The sequence below is a fragment of the Mustelus asterias genome, unplaced genomic scaffold (assembly GCF_964213995.1).
Source record: "Mustelus asterias unplaced genomic scaffold, sMusAst1.hap1.1 HAP1_SCAFFOLD_50, whole genome shotgun sequence".
NCBI classification, from domain to species: domain Eukaryota; kingdom Metazoa; phylum Chordata; class Chondrichthyes; order Carcharhiniformes; family Triakidae; genus Mustelus; species Mustelus asterias.
The window spans coordinates 118163-140097 of record NW_027590123.1 but is presented as its reverse complement, the minus strand read 5'-3'; the positions used below and the strand labels follow the sequence as shown (position 1 = coordinate 140097).

At 47.4% G+C, this 21935-nt stretch overlaps 4 protein-coding genes across 4 annotated transcripts in view; 2 read left to right on the top strand and 2 right to left on the bottom strand.

The window, feature by feature from the left end:
* Positions 1 to 21935, bottom strand: part of LOC144483237 (uncharacterized) — a 284523-nt gene that overhangs the window by 187455 nt on the left and 75133 nt on the right. The gene's annotated exons all lie outside the window — the stretch shown is intronic.
* The window catches only part of LOC144483230 (uncharacterized), a 28792-nt gene that overhangs the window by 4302 nt on the left and 2555 nt on the right, over positions 1 to 21935 (bottom strand). The gene's annotated exons all lie outside the window — the stretch shown is intronic.
* Positions 181 to 2294, top strand: LOC144483215 (uncharacterized). Its single transcript, XM_078201986.1, has 3 exons — positions 181 to 189; positions 1563 to 1879; positions 1964 to 2294. The coding sequence occupies exons 1-3, from the start codon at positions 181 to 183 to the stop codon at positions 2292 to 2294; spliced, it is 657 nt and encodes a 218-aa protein (XP_078058112.1).
* LOC144483250 (uncharacterized) lies at positions 8371 to 21314 on the top strand. Its single transcript, XM_078202029.1, is given in 4 exon segments — positions 8371 to 8923; positions 13721 to 14670; positions 14672 to 14908; positions 21116 to 21314. Coding segments are annotated over 4 exon segments (1887 nt in total). The 5' UTR covers positions 8371 to 8422.

Below are 21935 nucleotides of genomic sequence, written 5' to 3'. Positions count from 1 at the left end.
CCTGACGTCACAATGGAATGGGTGAGGGTGTGACGTCACAATGGAATGGGTGATAGTGTGACGTCACAATGGAATGGGTGAGGGTGTGACGTCACAATGGACTGGGTGAGGGTGTGACGTCACAATGGAATGGGTGAGGGTGTGACATCACAATGGACTGGGTGAGGGTGCGACGTCACAATGGAATGGGTGAGAGTGTGACGTCACAATGGACTGGGTGAGGGTGTGACGTCACAATGGACTGGGTGAGGGTGTGACGTCACAATGGACTGGGTGAGGGTGTGACGTCACAATGGAATGGGTGAGGGTGTGATGTCACAATGGAATGTGATCGGAGAGCAAAGTTTCACTCTGAAGCTCATTGGCCAACTTCCGCATTGTGATGCCACGATAGAGCCCTGCCTGAATCAGCCAATAGAAATCACTCTGCTCCGCGGTGATGTCTCCGGGTTCCAGTGCGCAGGCCCGGGCGCGCGGACCCGGGAGCCCCGCCCCCACCCATTGTTCCCCTCCCCCTGCACCACATCGAGCCAAGGTTTCCAGGCAACCGGCTGGCGGCTCCGGCCAGAGCGAGAAGCTGCTCAGTGATCTCCCCCTCCCCCCGGCCCGGGACTGCAAAATGTGCGAGGGAGAGGGGAAGCTGTGCATGTGCGGGGGAGAACCCACCCTCTGAATGAGAGAGGAAAGAATGTTCCATAGAAATTGTCTGTTCTGAATTTCTATCCTGTACTGACACTGATGACTTTTGGAAACTCATTTTACAGGATATTGAAAGAGGAATCACAGGTCGAAATCTCAAACGTCACGTCTCGACGTGGCAGAGTCATATTCCTTGGGAACTCAATATCATCGGACTTTGAATCCAGAAGGAGAAATGATTGTCCAGTCTGTCGATTTGAAAAAATTTGAAATGTCAGTGTGAGTGAAAAAGCATCAACACACTGCCACACTGGAGTGAGAGTGTTCCAATGCACTGACTTAAGAGCTTTAACCAGTTACACAGTCTGAATAAATATCACACCATTCACAGCGGGTAGAGACTGTAATCTTGTTCTGTGTGTGGACGAAGTTTCAACTAATTGTCCATCCAAGAGAGAGGCAAGGACACCTGCACCATGGAGAAACCATGGAAATGTGTGGACTGTGGGAAGAGATACAGATACCCATCCCTGCTGGAAGCTCATCGGCGCAGCCACACTGGGGAGAGGCTGTTCATCTGCTGTCAGTGTGAGGAGGGATTTAATCAGTTATCCAGCTTACGGATACACCAGCAAGTTCACACTGGGCAGAGGCCATTCACCTGCTCTCAGTGTGGGAAGGGATTCACTCAGTCATCCCACCTGCAGAGACACCAGCGAATTCACACTGGAGAGAGGCCATTCACCTGCTCTCAGTGTGGAAAGGGATTCACTCAGTTATCCAACCTGCAGAGACACCAGCGAGTTCACACTGGGGAGAGGCCATTCACCTGCCCTCAGTGTGGGAAGGGATTCATTCAGTTATCTGAGCTGCGGACACACCAGCGAGTTCACACTGGGGAGAGGCTATTCACCTGCTCTCAGTGTGGGAAGGGATTCACTCGGTCATCCAGTCTGCTGACACACGAGCGAGTTCACACTGGGGAGAGGCCGTTCACCTGCTCACAGTGTGGGGAGGGATTCACTCAGTTATCCAGCCTGCAGAAACACCAGCGAGTTCACACCGGGGAGAAACCATTCACCTGCTCTCAGTGTGGGAAGAGATTCACTCGGTCATCTGATCTGCGGATACACCAGCGAGTTCACACTGGGGAGAGACCGTTCACCTGCTCTCAGTGTGGGAAGGGATTCACTCGGTCATCCGAGCTGCGGGCTCACCAGCGGGTTCACACTGGGGAGAGGCCATTCATCTGCTCTCAGTGTGGGGAGGGATTCACGCGGTCATCCAGCCTGCTGACACACCAGCGGGTTCACACTAGGGAGAGGCCGTTCACCTGCTCTCAGTGTGGGAAGGGATTCACTCAGTCATCCAACCTGCGGGCACACCAGCGAGTTCACACTGGGGAGAAACCATTCACCTGCTCTCAATGTGGGAAGGGATTCACTCGGTTATCCACCCTGCGGACACACCAGCGAGTTCACACTGGGGAGAGGCCATTCACCTGCTCTCAGTGTGGGAAGGGATTCACTCGGTTATCCAACCTGCGGGCACACCAGCGAGTTCACACTGGGGAGAGGCCGTTCACCTGCTCTCAGTGTGGGAAGAGATTCAGAGTTTCATCCCACCTGCTGAGACACCAGCAAGTTCACGAGTGATTCCAGGGGTTGGATTCTGCTGTTATTGTTTCTGCTCTCAATTACATCCAGGATTGCATTTTGTTCATTCTCACAGTTGGTCAATGGGGAGGATCAGAGGGTTTCTTTGTGCTGGACTGGCCGGTCTCAGCCTCCAGTGGGCTGATGCTCTTTGAGTCTTTTTGTGAATACCTGGTTTCAAATGTCACAAGGATCACAGAGTGACAGGGTGTTAGGAAGTTTAGAGATATTTAGTCAGAAGAAAACAGAGGTTGGCAGTGCAAAGGTACATTTCTGAATGGAGGGCTGTGACAAGTGACATTCCTCAGGGATCAGTGCTGGGACTTTTGCTGTTTGTAATATATATGAATGATTTGGAGGAAAATGTAACTGGTTTGATTAGTAAGTTTGTGGACGACACAAAGGTTGGTGGATTTGCGGATAGCGATGGGAACTGGCAGAGGATACAGCAGGATATAGATCAGTTGGAGACTTGGGCGGAGAGATGGCAGATGAAGTTTAATCCGGACAAATGTGAGGTAATGCATTTTGGAAGGTCTAATACAGATGGGAAATATACAGTAAATTGCAGAACCCTTCTGAGTATTGATAGGCAGAGGGATCTGGGTGTACAGGTACACAGGTCATTGAAAGTGGCAATGAGATGGAGAAGATAATCAAGAAGGCATACGGCATGCTTGCCTTCATCGGCCGGGGCATTGAGTTTAAAAATTGGCACGTCATGTTGCAGCTTTATTGAACCTTTGTTAGACCGCACTTGGAATCTAGTGTTCAATTCTGGTCGCCACACTACTGTGGTATATTGTGTGGTATCAGTATGAATTGACAATGTTGTCCTGGTCCTGCGCTGCATGCAGGCAGCTTCAGTATTCAGAGTTGTGAATGGTCATATACACTGCAATCATCAGTGAACATCCCCGTTTCTGACCCTACGGTGGGGAGACGGTAATTAATGAAGCCGCTGAAAATGATTAGGCCCAGGAGACATGAGGAACAACAAAATATATTTATAGAGCGCCTTAAAGTAATAAAACATCCAAGGAGCATTGTAAAGTAAAGTATGATATTGAGCCACAAAGAAGATACTAGGTTAGATGACCAAACATTGGGTCAAAATGGTAGATTTTAAGGGGTGTGTTAAAGGAGTAAAGCGAGGTGGAGAGTTGGAGACGTGTAGGGATGGTATTCCAGAGGTTGGAGACTAAGCAACTGAACATAGAACATAGAACATAGAAAGCCACAGCACAAACAGGCCCTTCGGCCCACAAGTTGCGCCGATCACATCCCCACCTCTAGGCCTATCTATAGCCCTCAATCCCATTAAATCCCATGTACTCATCCAGAAGTCTCTTAAAAGACCCCAACGAGTTTGCCTCCACCACCACCGACGTCAGCCGATTCCACTCACCCACCACCCTCTGAGTGAAAAACTTACCCCTGACATCCCCCCTGTACCTACCCCCCAGCACCTTAAACCTGTGTCCTCTCGTAGCAACCATTTCAGCCCTTGGAAATAGCCTCTGAGAGTCCACCCTATCCAGACCCCTCAACATCTTGTAAACCTCTATCAGGTCACCTCTCATCCTTCGTCTCTCCAGGGAGAAGAGACCAAGCTCCCTCAACCTATCCTCATAAGGCATGCCCCCCAATCCAGGCAACATCCTTGTAAATCTCCTCTGCACCCTTTCAATGGCTTCAACATCTTTCCTGTAATGAGGTGACCAGAACTGCGCGCAGTACTCCAAGTGGGGTCTAACCAGGGTCCTATAAAGCTGCAGCATTATCTCCCGACTCCTAAACTCAATCCCTCGATTAATGAAGGCTAGTACGCCATACGCCTTCTTGACCGCATCCTCCACCTGCGAGGCCGATTTAAGAGTCCTATGGACCCGGACCCCAAGGTCCTTCTGATCCTCTACACTGCTAAGAATGGTACCCTTCATTTTATACTGCTGCTCCATCCCATTGGGGAAGGTAGAGCTTGCAATGGTGAAGCAAGGTCAGGGACAAACTAAAGACCAGAATTAGAGCAGTGTAATATATTGAGTGTTGTGGTGCTTATAGGAGATTATAGATATTGGGACAGGCAAGGTCATGGAGTGATTTGAGACCAAGGATGAGAATTTTAATATTAAGTTGTTGCCTTACTGGGTGGATCATCCTGCACAAGGGTGATAGTGGAATAACACTTAATGTGAGTTTAAACATGGCCAGCAGAGTTTTAGATGAACCCTGCAGTGACCCTTGCAGTGATGACTGATCTCGAACAACCACAGCCATCCTCGTCTGTACCTGGTATATCCCCAACCGGCGGAGAGTTCCCCCCCCCCCCCAACTCCCACCGATTCCAACCCTGTGTAGGTCCCTTTCTGCCAAACTCAGTCAAATTATGTCTTGATGGATTTTCTTTGTTTTTTTTTGTTTTGTTTTGTTTTTTTTGTTTAAAGAAAACAAAATTTTCTTTGTTCTTCGTTCTGTCTGGAACATCCCAAATGCCCATCCAATTTCCTTTGTAATTGTTTATTGTCTCCACTTCCTCCACCCTCGTAGGCAGCGAGTTCCAGGTCATTACCATTTGCTGCATCAGAATATTCTTCCTTACATCCCCCCCCACTCTCCCCTCCCCCCCTTGCATCTCTGACCCAAAACAAGAAATCTGTGTCCCCCCTCGTCCTTGTCCCTTCAGCTAATGGGAACAGCTTTTCTTTGTCCACCTTATCTAAACCTGTCAGAATCTTGTCCACCTCTATCAAATCTCCCCTCAACCTCCTTTGCTCCAAGGGGAACAACCCGAGCCTGACATTGACAATAAAGAACAAACTAACAGAATATGTTACTGTCTGAAATCAAATGGGAATGTTTAATTTCTGTTTTAAAGATATTGTGAATATATTGTCCTGGACAATAAAGGAATCAGCTATAACTGAGCAAGAAGAAGTCGGTTTCAATGTGGAATTGACTGGAATATTGTCTCTGGATTTAAACAATGGGGGAACTACAAACGTGGAAGAAAATAAATTTCAAAATGTGAACTCTGTACAGACTGTTTTCAGAACAGAACTTGAAAATTCACAACTGAACAGCAATGAAGACTCTCCTTTTGCAGGAGGAACTTTGGATTATAATTATTGGAAGAAGAAAAGTTTCAGAAAAGACTGCAAGCAGTAATTTCCATCTTCAGTGGACTGAATTCCTGGACATGGAACCCAGCAGTGTGCTGTTACCAAGCTGGACTTGTGAATGTGAAGTGGACAATGGAGGGATTATTGTGTCTGTTGCAGGTTATAAGATAGATCAACACAGGAAAACAGTGGATTTAGGAACAGCAGTAGGCCATTTGGCCCTTCGAGCCTGCTCCGCCATTCAATAAGATCATGGCTGTTGTTAAGATATACAGCATGTTGTACATTGTAATATTCTAACTGGGATATTATGAAGGTGATACATTTTCATTTCTTCCTGTTTTTGTTACAGAAATCTAATTTTATAATTCCTATGTTTTAGAAATAAGAATTAGTTGCAAGAATTGCTTTTAAAAAATGGAAAACCTGGATTGAGAATCTGATGAAAACACCCTCAGGGAATTCGCAGTCACAAAGCATGGCCCATGTTGGTTTAAGAAGTCAAAACTCGAGAGGTAAGAACTGTAAAAGGTCAGCTGGGTCTTTTAGCTGGAGACATTGGGTCTGACAATTATTGTACTGTTTTTATTCGGTGAATTCTTCATGAAGACATCAGGAAAAAGGTTTAGTTTTGAAGCTAAATATCTGTCAGATATTCCACCTGGTCTCTGTTACCATGGGGATATGTGATTCAGGGTGGAGCCTTGGTTAGAATTAGACCATAAGATAAAGGAGCAGAATTAGGCTATTCGGCCCATCGAATCTGCTGTGCCATTCGATCATGGCTGATAAATCTCAATCCCATTCTCCTGCCTTTTCCCCGGAACCTTTGAGTCCTTTCCAATCAATGACCTGGTTCCAGCGGACAGTCTGCAGTTAGCTTGGAAGCCACCACTTGTGGGACCAGGAGCTGTGAACCAGCTGTGGGACTGGAAGCCTAGAGGACCATTGGAAACCAGGGGTGTTTCCAACATTTAAATCCCTCAGCAAGAATGCAGTGAAGCCCATGTTTGGACTGAGGAGTCCACAGTTTGAGAGCTTAAAGTAAAATTGGAGGCTTGATCCCGCCCGAGCGTTCCCCTGTTTGGACGGAATTCCACATTGGCCCAAAGCCTGGGTGAGGTGCCCCACAGCCTGAGCCGCCTCGCGGAAATGCCCTCCGTGCCTTTTTCTACTGCGCGGAGGCGTTTCCTGTGCGGGCTGCTGCTGCACACCCTCCACTACTGCCTCCTCGCCTGTCGCCCGGATACACCTTGGCGGGCCTTGTTGCCGCCGGGCAGCGGAGGTCCCCGCTGGAGGTCCCTCTATGGAGGGATCTCCCCCAATTACGTCGGGGACCTGGGGTGGAGGGTGATGCATGCAGCAGTTCCGCACAACCGTAGGATTCACTGGTTCACGGGCTCCGAAGACTGCCCTTTCTGCGGCCTTGTGGAGTCCGTGGACCATGTCTATGTTGAGTGTCTTAGGCTGCACTCCCTTTATGTTTTCCTAAAGAACCTTTTATTGGTGTTTTGTTTGCACTTCAGTCCCATGCTCCTGATCTACGGACACCCGGTGCGGAGAGGGGAGGGTCGGGATGGCGACCTCCTCGTGAACCTGCTCCTGGCGATACGCACCATTTACCGGTCCAGGCAGCGGGCGATCGAGGGGGCCGTCCATCCTGACTGTCTTCCCCTCTACCGCGGCTACGTTCGCGGCCAGGTGTCCCTGGAGAGGGAGCATGCGGTGTCCACGGGCGCGGTTGACGACTTCCGCGCCCGCTGGGCACCGCAGGGGTTGGGGTGCATTATTGACCCTAATAATCACATTTTAATTTGATGTTTTTAAGTTTCCTTTGTATTTTGATTTCTGTTCGGGCTGTTCCCCCTCCTTTTTGGGGAGCTGCCCCTTTTACTTTGTCCTGACTTAGAACATAGAACAGGACAGCACAGAACAGGCCCTTCGGCCCACGATGTTGTGCCGAGCTTTATCTGAAACCAAGATCAAGCTATCCCACTCCCTATCATCCTGGTGTGCTCCATGTGCCTATCCAATAACCGCGTAAATGTTCCTAAAGTGTCTGACTCCACTATCACTGCAGGCAGTCCATTCCACACCCCAACCACTCTCTGCGTAAAGAACCTACCTCTGATATCCTTCCTGTATCTCCCACCACGAACCCTATAGTTATGCCCCCTTGTAATAGCTCCATCCACCCGAGGAAATAGTCTTTGATCTGAGTTAGTTTATTTGGTTTGACCTAAAAAGATGGCAACACCTGGGAGGAAATCAATGTTTCCCCCTTTCCATTTCTTTTCTCATTCTGGGGGAAATTGGGGACTTGCAGCAACTGAAGGGAAAGGAAGTGAATCCAGTCGGTATATTCCACACATTTTTACTCCAGTCATATGGGCATAGATCTGTCTGGCAGTTTGCATGGAAATTTTCAGCTCTCTCTGTCCAGGACAGGAAGCAGTGAGCATGGATCTGTCAATCAGCCTCAATCAGCACCTTCAGGAGAATTGGGAGGGTGAATATTAGATACAGCAGAGTGAGAATGGAGGGAGAGTGTGTGGGATGGAGATTTACAGCTTTTGGGGAATGAGAGAGAAAGAATGTTCCATAGAAACTGGAATTGGCTGTTCTGAATTTCGATCCTGTACTGACAGTGATGACTTGTGTCAACTTGTTTTACAGGATATTGAAAGAGGAATCACAGGCTAAAATCTCGAACGTCACATCGAGATCTGGCAGAGTCATATTCCTTGGGACGTGAATATCATCGGCCATTGAATCTGGAAGGAAATTTGAAAAGATTTCAAACATCAATCTGACTGAAAAAGCATCAACACATGGCCACACTCGAGTCAGTGTGTTCCAGTGCACTGACTGAAGAGCTTTAACCAGTTACACAGCCTGAATAAATATCACACCATTCACAGTGGGGAGAGACTGTACTCGTGTTCTGTGTGTGGACGAGGCTTCAGCTGATTGTCCACCCAAGAGAGAGGTAAGGACACCTGCACCATGGAGAAACCATGGAAATGTGCGGACTGTGGGAAGGGATACAGAGCCCCATGTCTGCTGGATGCTCATCGGCGCAACCACACTGGGGAGAGGCCATTCATTTGCTCTCAGTGTGGGGAGGGATTCATTCAGTCATCCGTCCTGCGGGCACACCAGCAAGTTCACACTGGGGAGAGACCGTTCACCTGCTCTCAGTGTGAGAAGAGATTCACTCGGTCATCCGACCTGCAGAGACACCAGCGAGTTCACAGCGGGGAGAGGCCGTTTACCTGCTCTCAGTGTGGGAAGGGATTCACTCGGTCATCCGTCCTGCGGACACATCAGCGAGTTCACAGCGGGGAGAGGCCGTTTACCTGCTCTCAGTGTGGGAAGGGATTCACTCAGTTATCCAACCTGCGGAAACACCAGCGAGTTCACACTGGGGAGAGGCCATTCACCTGCTCTCAGTGTGGGAAGAGATTCAGAGCTTCATCCAGCCTGCAGAGACACCAGCGAATTCACATGGGGAGAGGCCATTCACCTGCTCTCAGTGTGGGAAGGAATTCACTCAGTGATCCCACCTGCTGAGACATCAGAGAGGTTACACTGGGGAGAAACTGTCCACCTGCTGAGTGTATAAAAAGGGTTCAGAATTTCATCCCAGCTGCTGAGACACCAACAAGTTCACAGGGTTGGATTCTGCTGTTATTGTTTCTGCTCTCAATTACATCCAGGACTGCATTTTGTTCATTCTCACAGTTGGTCAATGGGGAGGGTCGGAGGGTTTCTTTCTGCTGGACTGACCAGTCTCACAACTTGGCCTCCAGTGGGCTGATGCTCTTTGAGTCTTGTTGCGAATACATGGTTTCAAATTTCTCTAGGATCACAGGGTGACAGGGTGTGAGGAAGATCAGAGATATTTAGTCAGCATTTCTGTTTGAAACCTCCCAAATGCCCATCCAATTTCCTTTGTAATTGTTTATTGTCTCCACTTCCTCCACCCTCGTAGGCAGCGAGTTCCAGGTCATTACCATTCGCTGCATCAAAATATTCTTCCTCACATCCCCCCCTACATCTCTGACCCGAAACTTTATATCTGTGACCCCCTCTCCTTCTCCCATCAGCTAATGGGAACAGCTTTTCTTTGTCCACCTTATCTAAACCTGTCAGAATCTTGTCCTTTGCTCCAAGGGGAACAACCCCAGCCTGACATTGACAATAAAGAACAAACTAACAGAATATGTTCGTACCTGAAATCAAATGGGAATGTTTAAATTCTGTTTTAAAGATATTGTGAATATATTGTCCTGGACAATAAAGGAATTGGAATAACTCACCTTGGGTATGGTTGAATGGAGTATCTCAATCTGGTATCCACCTACAGTCCAGTGAAAGTCTGGAATGTGTAGCTGGAAATCTTTCCCTCACAGCACTGTGGATGTACTTACACAACCTGGAGATGCTGGTGTTGGACTGGGGTAAACACAGTAAGAAGTCTGACAACAAGTTAAAGTCCAACAGGTTTATTTGGTAGGAAACGCCACTAGCTTTCGGAGCGCTGCTCCTTCGTCAGGTGAGTGGGAGTTCTGTTCACAAAACAGGATTTTTTATAATCAGAACTCCCACTCACCTGATGAAGGAACAGCGCTCCGAAAGCTAGTGGCGTTTGCTACCAAATAAACCTGTTGGACTTTAACTTGGTGTTTTGAGACTTCTTACGGTGTACTTACACCTCAGGCATTGTAGCAGTTCAGGAAGGCAGTGTTGGGGTTGACCATGGCCGAGGCAGCTACATACAGCCACATATTCTGTTATAATTGAAGGACTGCAGATTGAATGTGAGGCATTATGGGACTGGACTATCTTGACCACATTCCTGTGACTGCTCAGTTTCTGCAATCACAGACCATTAAAGCTGCTTCGCAGGGCCCCGACAGAGGACCTGGTGAGAATATTTACTCAGAATGAGTTAGAATTAAACTTATTCCAGGACCGGCTGGTGTTCAGTGGCTGAGATTCCTGAATCTGTAAAAAGGGGGTCTGACCAATCAACAAACAGTGGTAGATAGTTAGTTAAAAAGCGTTCTCAGGCATTGTTTAAATTATTTTATCCCAAATTTGTGATCAGAACTGTGAGGGACTTGTGATCCGATATTCAGTGAAGTGACGGTATACTCCAAGTCGCACTGGACTGAAAAGCAGACCTCTGAGAGTAGATTCTAATGGTTATAATCCTACCCAAGCATGGCCAGTGAAAAATCAGAGCTCTTACCTGCTATTTGGAAACTAAGAACAAGAAACTTATTGATAAAATTATTAGAGAATACAGCCAACGTTTCGAGACTGGAAGACATTTCATAACAGCTCTTATGAAGGGTCATCCATACTTGAAACATTGGCTCCACTCTGTCTCCACAGATGCTGCCAGACCTGCTGAGCTTTTCCAGTATTTTCTGTTGTTGTTTCAGATTCCAGCATCCGCAGTATTTAACTTTTCTGATAAAATGATTAGTTCTGATTGGAAACCCCACGACCCTCCCGCAAAACAGAGGGAGTGGTGGCAAAAGGGGAAAAAGGATAAGGATGATAAAGTCTGGGTTCTGATTCTCTGAGAACATGTAGAATCAACAAAATGAGTGAAGCAGTTTATAAAGAACAGAAGTTATCCATCCCTAAAAAAACTCATCAAATAAAAGTAATTAAGTTATGGAATATAACAAAAAAATTCAGAGATGAAGTTTACAATCTAGTTTGTTTTGATTTTTTACTTGTGTAAAGTGGTATTATTGTGGGCCAATTTTTGAATATAACATCCCTGCTGTTCAATTCTATCTCTCGAGAATGGAACCCTATTTATGGGCCCCAGACCTTCGGGAAGATGTGAAGTTCTTAGAGAGGGTGCAGAGGAGATTTGCACGAATGGCAACTCACATCATTAAAAAGTAGCTGGATCGGCACTTGGCAAGTCAGAACATTTAAGGCTATGGGCCAGGTGCTGGTAAATGGGATTCGGTGGGAGGTCAGGTGTTTCTTGCGTGTCGGTGAAGACTCGATGCGCTGAAGGGCCTCTTCTGCAGTGTACGATTTCATGATGAGGCAATTCAGTTAGTTGGAGAGAGTGGAGCAGCTGAAATTTCTCTCTTTAAATCAGTCAAGACATTAGGGTCGAGAATGGGGTCATTCGGTCCACTGATTCAATGCTGGCACTTTGCATATCAAACTCTTGTCCGTTCTATTTATTGACAGATCCATGCTCACTGCTTCCTGTCCTGGAGTGGAGATGCCGGCGTTTGACTGTGGTAAACACAGTAAGAAGTTTAACAACACCAGGTTAAAGTCCAACAGGTTTATTTGGTAGCAAAAGCCACACAAGCTTTCGGAGCCTTAAGCCCCTTCTTCAGGTAGAGAATAGAGAAACCCTACAGTACAGAAAGAGGCCATTTGGCCCATCGAGTCTGCACCGACCACAATCCCACCCAGGCCCTACCCCCACATATTTACCCGCTAATCCTTCTAACCTACGCATCCCAGGACTCTAAGGGGCAATTTTTAACCTGGCCAATCAACCTAACCCGCACATCTTTGGACTGTGGGAGAAAACCGGAGCACCCGGAGGAAACCCACGCAGACACGAAGAGAATGTGCAAACTCCACACAGACAGTGACCCAAGCCGGGAATCGAACCCAGGTCCCTGGAGCTGTGAAGCAGCAGTGCTAACCACTGTGCTACCGTGCCGCCAGGTGAGTGGGAATTCTGTTCACAAACAGGGCATAGAAAGACACAAACTCAATTTACATGAATAATGCTTGGAATGCGAAAACTTACAACTAATCAAGTCTTTAAGATACAAACAATGTGAGTGGAGAGAGCATCAAGACAGGCTAAAGAGATGTGTATTGGACACTTTCAGCTCTCTGTGTCCTGGACACAGCTGGAAATCTCCATGCAGGCTCCCAGACAGATATATGTCTATCTGACTGGACTAACAATGTGTGGAATGTACAGACAGGGGGAACAATGGGTGGGGGCGGGGCTCCCGGGTCCGCGCGCCTGAACCCGGAGACGTCACCGCGGAGTAGAGTGATTGCTATTGGCTGATTCAGGCAGGGCTCCATTGTGCCGTCACAATGACTCAGAGGGGCGTTCCCAGCACACAGTGTCCCATTGGCAGCAATATCACTGGTTACAGAAGCAGCACACTGCGGATTGGACAGCAGGTCAGCGCAGCTGGCGGTCAAAGCCCCGCCCATCCTCACGTGGGCTCGGGTTCCGCCCACTCATTGTCCACATGCGGTAGATTAGCCAATGGCAACGCGTGGAGGACCGGATGGACGCTGGTCCTCCAGCCAATCAGAGTCCGGGCCTGGTGTCAGTGGCTGCGCGGAGCTTGGTCCATTGTCTGTGAGTAAAGTGTTTGAATTCTGCGCTCCAGAGGACTGTGGAGCCTCAGTCATCAAATATTTTCAAGAGAGAGATTGGTAACTTTTGAGGCATTGAGCAACCTGGGGGGATAGTTTGGGAAATATTGGTCCTATGGAAATAGTGTGAGGTAGATCAGCCAATTCTCAATCAAAGGTTGAGGCAGTTCGATGGGCTGAATGCCAACTGCAGCTCCAATTTCTTATGATTTCTGTGTCCAGGACAGGAAGCAGTGAGCATGGATCTGTCAATCAGCTTCAATCAGCACCTTCAGGAGAATCGGGAGGGTGAATATTAGATAAGACCATAAGACCATAAGACATACAGCAGATACAGCAGAGTGAGAATGGAGGGAGAGTGTGTGGGATGGAGATTTACAGCTTTTGCACAATGAGAGAGGAAAGAATGTTCCATAGAAACTAGAATTGTCTGTTCTGAATTTCTATTTCTATTTCTAACTCATTTTACAGGATATTGAACGAGGAATTACAGGCTGAAATCTCAAATGTCAAGTCTAGATCTGGCAGTCATATTCCTTAGGAGTGAAATATCATCGGCCTTTGAATCTTGAAGGGGAAATGTTTGTCCAGTCTGTCGATTTGAAAAGAAATTCAAACATCAGTGTGACTGGAAAAGCACCAACACACTGCCACACTCGAGTGAGAGTGTTCCAATGCACTGACTAAAGAGCTTTAACCAGTTACACAGCCTGAATAAATATCACACCATTCACAGTGAGGAGAGACCATACTGGTGTTGTGCCTAGACGAGGCATCAACTGATTGTCCACCCAAGAGAGCGGCAAGGACACCTGCACCATGGAGAAACCATGGAAATGTGTGGATTGTGGGAAGAGATACAAAGCCCCATCTCAGCTGGACGCTCATCGGCGCAGTCACACTGGGGAGAGGCCGTTCATCTGCTCTCAGTGTGGGAAGGGATTCACTCTGTCTTCCAGCCTGCAGACACACCAGCGAGTTCACACTGGGGAGAGGCCGTTCACCTGCTCTCAGTGTGGGAACAAATTCACTCAGTTATCCAATCTGCAGGCACACCAGCGAGTTCACACTGGGGAGAGGCCATTCACCTGCTCTCAGTGTGGGAAGGGATTCAGTCAGTTGTCCAGCCTGCGGACACACCAGCGAGTTCACACTGGGGAGAGGCCATTCACCTGCTCTCAGTGTGGGGAGGGATTCACTCGGTTCTCGAACATGTGGAGACACCAGCGAGTTCACACTGGGGAAAGGCCATTCACCTGCTCTCAGTGTGGGAAGGGATTCAGTCAGTTTTCCAGCCTGCGGACACACCAGCGGGTTCATACTGGGGAGAGGCCGTTCACCTGCTCTCAGTGTGGGAAGGGATTCAGAGCTTCATCCAACCTGCGGACACACCAGCGAGTTCACACTGGGGAGAGGCCGTTCACCTGCTCTCTGTGTGGGAAGGAATTCACTCGGTCCTCCAACCTGTGGAGACACCAGCGAGTTCACACCGGGGAGAGGCCCTTCACCTGCTCTCAGTGTGGGGAGGGATTCAGAGCTTCATCCAGCCTGCGGACACACCAGCGAGTTCACACTGGGGAGAGACCGTTCACCTGCTCTCAGTGTGGAAAGGGATTCACTCGGTCATCCAGCCTGCGGACACACCAGCAAGTTCACACTGGGGAGAGACCGTTCACCTGCTCTCAGTGTGGGAAGGCATTCATAACTTCATCCAGCCTGCGGACACACCAGCGAGTTCACACTGGGGAGAAACCATTCACCTGCTCTCTGTGTGGGAAGGGATTCACTCAGTCATCCCACCTGCGGAGGCACCAGCGAGTTCACATTGGGGAGAGGCCTTTCACCTACTCTGTGTGGGAAGCGGTTCAGTGATTCATCCAGCCAGCAGACACACCAGCGAGTTCACACTGGGTGGAAACCGTTCACCTGCTCTGTGTGTGGAAAGGGGTTCTCTCGGTTATTCTGCCTGCAGACACACCAGGGAATTCACACTGGGGAGAGACCGTTCAGCTGTTCTGTGTGTGAGAAGAGATTCAGTCTTTCATCTCAGCTATTGGTACACCAGCGAGTTCACGAGTGGTTCCAGTGGTCGATTCTGCTGTTATTGTTTCTGTTTTCAATTATATTGGTCAATGGGGAGGGTCGGAGGGTTTGTTTCTGCTGGACTGACCGGTCTCACAACTTTGCCTCCAATGGCTGATGCTCTTGTCTTGTTGCGAATACCTGGTTTCAAATTTCACAAGGATCACAGAGTGACAGGGTGCTCGGAAGTTCAGAGATATTTAGTCAGCATTTCTGTTTGAAACCTCCCAAATGCCCATCCAATTTCCTTTGTAATTGTTTATTGTCTCCACTTCCTCCACCCTCGTAGGCAGCGAGTTCCAGATCATTACCATTCGCTGCATCAAAATATTATTCCTCACATGGGCAGCACGGTAGCACAGTGGTTAGCACTGCTGCTTCACAGCTCCAGGGACCTGGATTCGATTCCCGGCTTGGGTCACAGTCTGTGTGGAGTTTGCACATTCTCCTCGTGTCTGCGTGGGTTTCCTCCGGGTGCTCTGGTTTCCTCCCACAGTCCAAAGATGTGCGGGTTAGTTTGATTGGGCATGCTAAAAATTGCCCCTTAGAGTCCTGAGATGCGTAGGTTAGAGGGATTAGCGGGTAAATGTGTAGGGATATGGGGGTAGGGCCTGGGTGGGATTGTGGTCGGTGCAGACCCGATGGGCCAAATGGCCTCTTTCTGCACTGTAGGGTTTCTCTGATTCTGTGATCCCACCCAAAACTTTAAATTTGCTTGTCATCCTTGTCCCATCAGCTAATAGGAACAGATTTTCTTTGTCCACCTTATCTAAACCTGTCAGAATCTTGTCCACCTCTATCAAATCTCCCCTCAACCTCCTTTGCTCCAAGGGGAACAACCCCAGCCTGACATTGACAATAAAGATCAATCGAACAGAATATGTTAGTACCTGAAATCAAATGGGAATGTTTAATTTCTGTTTTAAAGATATTGTGAATATATTGTCCTGGACAATAAAGGAATTGGAATAACTCACCTTGGGTGTGGTTGAATGGAATATATCAATCTGGAACCCACTTACATTCTAATGAAAGTCAGGAATGTGTAGCTGGAAATCCCTCCCTAACAGCACTTTGGGTCACCTATACCTCAGGCATTGCAGCAGTTCAAGAAGGCAGTGTTGGGGTTGACCACGGCCGAGGCAGCTACATACAGCCACATATTCTGTTATAATTGAAGGACTGTAGTTTGAATGTGAGGCATAGAGGTTTACAGCATGGAAATCGGCCCAACGTGTCCATGCTGCCTTTTTTTAAAAATCCCTTAGCTAATCCCAATTGCCTGCATTTGGCCCATATCCCTCTATACCCATCTTATCCATGTAACTATCTAAAAGCTTTTTAAAAGACAAAATTGTACCCGCCTCTACTGCTATCTCTGGCAGCTTGTTCCAGACACTCACCACCCTCTGTGTGAAAAAATTACCCCTTTCGACACTTTTGTATCTCTCCCCTCTCACCTTAAACCTATGCCTTCTAGTTTTAGACTCCCCTACTTTTGGGAAAATATATTGACTATCTAGCTGATCTATGCCCCTCATTATTTTATAGAGCTCTATAAGGTCACCCCTCAGCCTCATACGCTCCAGAGAAAAAAGTCTCAGTCTATCCAGCCTCTCCTTATAACTCAAATCATCCAGTCCCAGTTGCATCCTAGTAAATCTTTTCTGCACTATTTCTAGTTTAATAATACCCTTTCTATAATAGGATGACCAGAACTGCACACACTATTCCAAGTGTGGCCTTACCAATGTCTTGTACAACTTCAACAAGACATCCCAACTCCTGTATTCAATGTTCTGACCGATGAAACCAAGCATGCCGAATGCCTTCTTCAGCATTCTGTCCACCTGTGACTCCACTTTCAAGGAGCAATGAACATGTACCCCTCGATCTCTTTGTTCTGTTACTCCCCAACGCCCTACCATTAACTGAGTAAGTCCTGCCCTAGCTCAATCTACCAAAATGCATCACCTCACGTTTGTCTCAATTAAACTCCATCTGCCATTCATCAGCCCACTGGCACAATTGATCAAGATCCCGTTGCAATCGGAGATAACTTTCTTCACTGTCCACTATGCCACCAATCTTGGTGTCATCTGCAAACTTTCTAACCATGCCTCTGATATTCTCGTCCCAATCATTAATATAAATGACAAATAACAGTGGACCCAGTACTGATCCCTGAAGCACACTTCTGGTCACAGTCCTCCAGTTTGAAAAACAACCCCCTACAGCCACCCTCTGGCTTCTGTCAAGAAGCCAATTTTGTATCCATTTAGATACCTCACCCTGGATCCCGTGAGATTTTAACCTTATGCAACAACCTACCATGCGGTACTTTGTCAGAGATCTTGCTAAAGTTCATGTTGACAACATCAACTGCACTGCCCTCATCTACTTAGTTACCCCTTCAAAAAACTCAATCAAATTTGACCACAGCTCAGTTTCTGCAATCATGGACCATTAAAGCTGCTTAGCAGTGCCCTGACAGAGGACCTGGTGAGAATATTTCCTCATTGAGTTAGAATTAAACTTATTCCAGGACTGGCTGGTGTTCAGTGGCTGAGATACCCGAATCTGTGAAAAGAGGGTCTGACCAATCAACAAACAGTGGTAGGTAGTTGATTAAGAAGTTCAGAAGCGTTCTCAGGCATTGTTTAAATTATTTTATCATAAATTTGTGATGAGAACTGTGAGGGACTATGACCAGATGGTCACTGAAGTGATGGTATACTCCAAGTAACACTGGACTGAAAAGCGAGAGTAGATTCTAATGAATGGTTATAATCCTACCCTAGCATGGCCAGTGAAAAATCAGAGCTCGAGTGATCAAGAATAATAATGTGATAAGGTGCGAAGGAATAAGATCTCACCGTGTAAAAATCAAGTTGGGATGACATTTGTATCACATAGGAGTCAATGAATGGAATACATTGGGTATTGCACATCCCCTAGCCTGGCCTGATTGAACGCATGAATGGGCTATTGAAACAACAAATCAAACTTTTGACCAGTGACCACACACTCAAAGAGTGGCACAGGCCTTATATAATTTGAATAATAGGCCACAAAAAGGAGGGGTGGCACGGCAGCACAGTGGTTAGCACTGCAGCCTCACAGCACCAAGGACCTGGGTTTGACTCCTGGCTTGTGTCACCGTCTGTGTGGAGTTTGCACATTCTCCCCGTGTCTGCGTGGGTTTCATCCAAGTGCTCTGGTTTCCTTCCACACTCCAAAGATGCGGGTTAGGTTGATTGGCCATGCTAAATTGCCTCTTAGTGTCAGGGTGTTATAGGGTAAATAAGTATGGTTATGGGGATAGGGCCTGGATGGGATTGTGGTCGGTGCAGATTCAATGGGCCGAATGGCCTCCTTCTGCACTGTAGGGATTCTATGAAACCCCGTGAGTCAGATGATAAAACAACCTGTCCCTTCAATTCTTCCTCCAGACAGGGAATATGACACACCTGTATGTAAGGGTGGCAAGGTGTGGGTACATATCTCAAACCAAACCCCACAGAAAAGGGGAAATAATTGCTGCTGGACATGCTTGGCTTGTACCTCCTAAGCTGCGTTCACTCCCGATGCATGGGGGATGGAAGGCATCCAGTAAAATATGCACTCAAAACAAATGTACTTGTGGAGAAGGACAGAAATATTATTTGTATAACATCACTGTCCAGGCATCCGTGCTCAGTGTGGCGGATTGTAGCCAATCGCCTTTTGTAATGGTATGTCCTCTACATAACTCCTCATACATGAAGCTTGTACCTTACACCTGAGTCATGGCCAATGTCAATAGGAATTATCGCCAGTTAATGATACTATTATGCATGAAATTGGGCAAGTTTGGTGGGGAGGTGATGGCCTCGTGATATTATCGCTAGATTACTCATTCAGAACTCAGCTAATGTTCTGGGGACCCAGGTTCTAATCCCACCACAGCAGATGGTGACATTTAATGAAAAAGATCTGGAAATAAGAATCTCCTGATGACCATGAAACCATTGTCGATTGTCAGAAAAAAAACCATCTGATTCACAATGTCCTTTCGGGAAGGAAATCTGCCATCCTTAACTGGTCTGGCCCACATGTGACTCCATGAATAATTTTTTAAAACTATGTCTGCATGACCAGCACTCACAATGTGCATCTGAATGCCAGACAGCTTGAACCCCCTGTAAACCAATGTTGGAAAGATGCATGGGACATATTTGATGTACATACTAATAGAACATATTATTTGATATAGACACACCCACGGTATTGTGCATCTGCCTTCAATTGAACTGAATAAATTATGCAGGTTTATTGAACAAAATACACACGTTTCTGCACACTTAAGTCAAGACAGGCAACATCTTCTCAGGCAGAGTGTGGAAATGACCTGTGCTTAAGGCAAACTTCACCAAACATCGGATTAACTTAATTGCCTCAGTTTTCACCTTTGGTGGGGTGTTTTTAATGTATGGTCACCCAAACCATCCGCTGTTTTTACTTTAATGTTACATCCTGTTGTCATACTGCTACTTTGTACCCTTTTGTTGTTCATTTTACTTGTCTTGTGGTACAGCGTGCGTGCATTGTTCACACAGGTCATTGTTGTGAAGGAACGTATACAGGTACAGATGGGATTGCTGCGTTGGCTGCTGAATCTCAGGGTGGAATGAATAGAAAGTAAAGAGTTAAGATATTCACCAGTCAACTCAGCATTTATTCATGCTGTGAGAACCTAAAGAAGCAGCTGCGCTACAGAAACAAGCTGACCTTCCAGTGCTGTGTTTGTATATTGTTTCCCAAGCCTGGGAATTTACCAAATCTCCTGTCAGGTTGTTTGTGCCGCACTGTAAAACACGGGGGGCGGGGCTTCGACCCGGGTACGTTGGACTTCACCTTGGACCGGGATCACGAACGTTGCCGGGACCTCTCGAGCTCCAGACCAGCTGTCGTTAGAAGGGTCCCCGACAGGCAGAAGGCAGTGAGACTCATTGTTTTAATTTCTCTCGTATTATTTACTCTTTTTGAATAAACCATTCTAATAGTTGAGAGATTATAATTCTGGTCTGTCTCTTATTTAACATTCACCTGGATCATTGGTGGCACGGTGGCACAGCAGTTAGCTGCCTCACAGCGCCAGGGACCTGAGTTTGATTCCCAGCTTGGGTCACTTGTCTGTGTTCTCCCCTTGTCTGCGTGGGTTTCCTCCGGGTGCTCCGGTTACCTCCCACAGTCTGAAAGACGTGCTGGTTCGGTGCATTGGCTATGCCAAATTCTCCCTCAGTGTCACCGAACAGGTGCAGGAGTGTGGCGACTAGGGGATTTTCACAGTGACTTCATTGCAGTGTTAATGTAAACCTACTTGTGACACTAACCGGAGGAAGCCCATGCAGACATGGGGAGAACATGCAAACTCCATGCAGACAATCACCCAAGGCTGGAATTGAACTCGGCTCCCTGGAGCTGTGAGACAGCAGTGCGAACCACCATGTCAGCCCATGTTTGCGACCAGGTGTCCCTGGAAAGGAAGCATGTGGTGACGACCAACACAAGGTCTTCAGTGGGCACTGTGGGGGCTGGAGAGCTTCATTCCTCCCCAGAACCACATCATAGTTTTACGTTTGTAACTTTTCATTCAGGGTTTAGTTTTTGGCTGTCCCTTTAAAGGATTCTCCCCCCCCCTCCCCCCACTGCCTCCCCCCCCCCCCCCCCCCCCCACGCCTTCCCATTCATTTAATTTGATTGTTTAATTTGATCCAAATTTCGATGTTAAAGAGTACAAAAGGGGAATTCATTATTGACCCCAAATAACAGAGGATATGGAACTTGGTCCATGGTGAGTGGTTGAGGTGAACAGCATGAATACATTGAAAGGAAAGTTAGATCCACACATGAGGGACACAGTAACAGAAGGATATGCTGATCGGGAGGAGATGCAGTGGGGGAGGTGGAGGCTGATGTGGAGCAAATTACTGACAGACCGATTGAGCCGGCTGGCCCGGCCCTGTGCTGGAGACTCAATGGAACTGAGACTCATGTATTTATCTGAGATCTGACTGCAGGATCTATCAAACAAACTCAGGCCAGTCTTAAGGATCATGGTGTTGTGATCTCAGTGAAAACAGTGCGGAGCAGCCACAGAATCTCGGTTACAATGAACATTCACCTTCTGAAAGCCCTTGTGTGGCCGGTGCCAATGTGTGTCTGTGAAAGCTGGACTATCAGTAAGAGTGACGAGGCTCCAATAAAAGTGTTTGAAATGAAAGGACTCGGACGGATATTCCGTGTGTCACGGACGGCAAAATGGATGAATGAGTGGGTGCTGGAGAAAGCTGGTGTTCACCGGAACCTGTTTGAGGCTCTGACATCCCAGAAGCTCACCTATTTTGGACATAAGAGCATAAGAACATAAGAAATAGGAGCAGGAGTAGGCAATCTAGCCCCTCGAGCCTGCCCCGCCATTCAGTAAGATCATGGCTGATCTGAAGTGAATCAGTTCCACTTACCCGCCTGCTCCCTATCACCCTTAATTCCCTTATTGATCAGAAAAATATCTACCTGTGACTTAAACATATTTAACGAGGTAGCCTCCACTGCTTCAGTGGGCAGAGAATTCCAGAGACTCACTACCCTCTGAGAGAAGAAGTTCCTCCCCAACTCTGTCTTAAACTGACTCCCCCTTATTTTGAGACTGTGTCCTCTAGTTCTTGTTTCCTTTCTAAGTGGAAAGAATCTCTCTGCCTCCACCCTGTCGAGCCCCTTCATTATCTTATAGGTCTCTATAAGATGTGTTGTGAATAGGGAGGGAGTGTTTGGAAAAAGAGGTAATGTGAGACAGAACACCTGGAAAATGTGTGCAAGGAAGGCCCGAGATGGGTGGATAATATCGGAATGTGGACCGGCCTCTCGATGGGACAGGCAGTGAGAGCAGCTGAGAAAACAGTGGACAAAGATTGTTCAGAGCGCGGCCAACCCTGAGAATGAGGACGGATGAGCGATAAAGGACCTGTAGTGGTAGGAAAAAGACGTTATT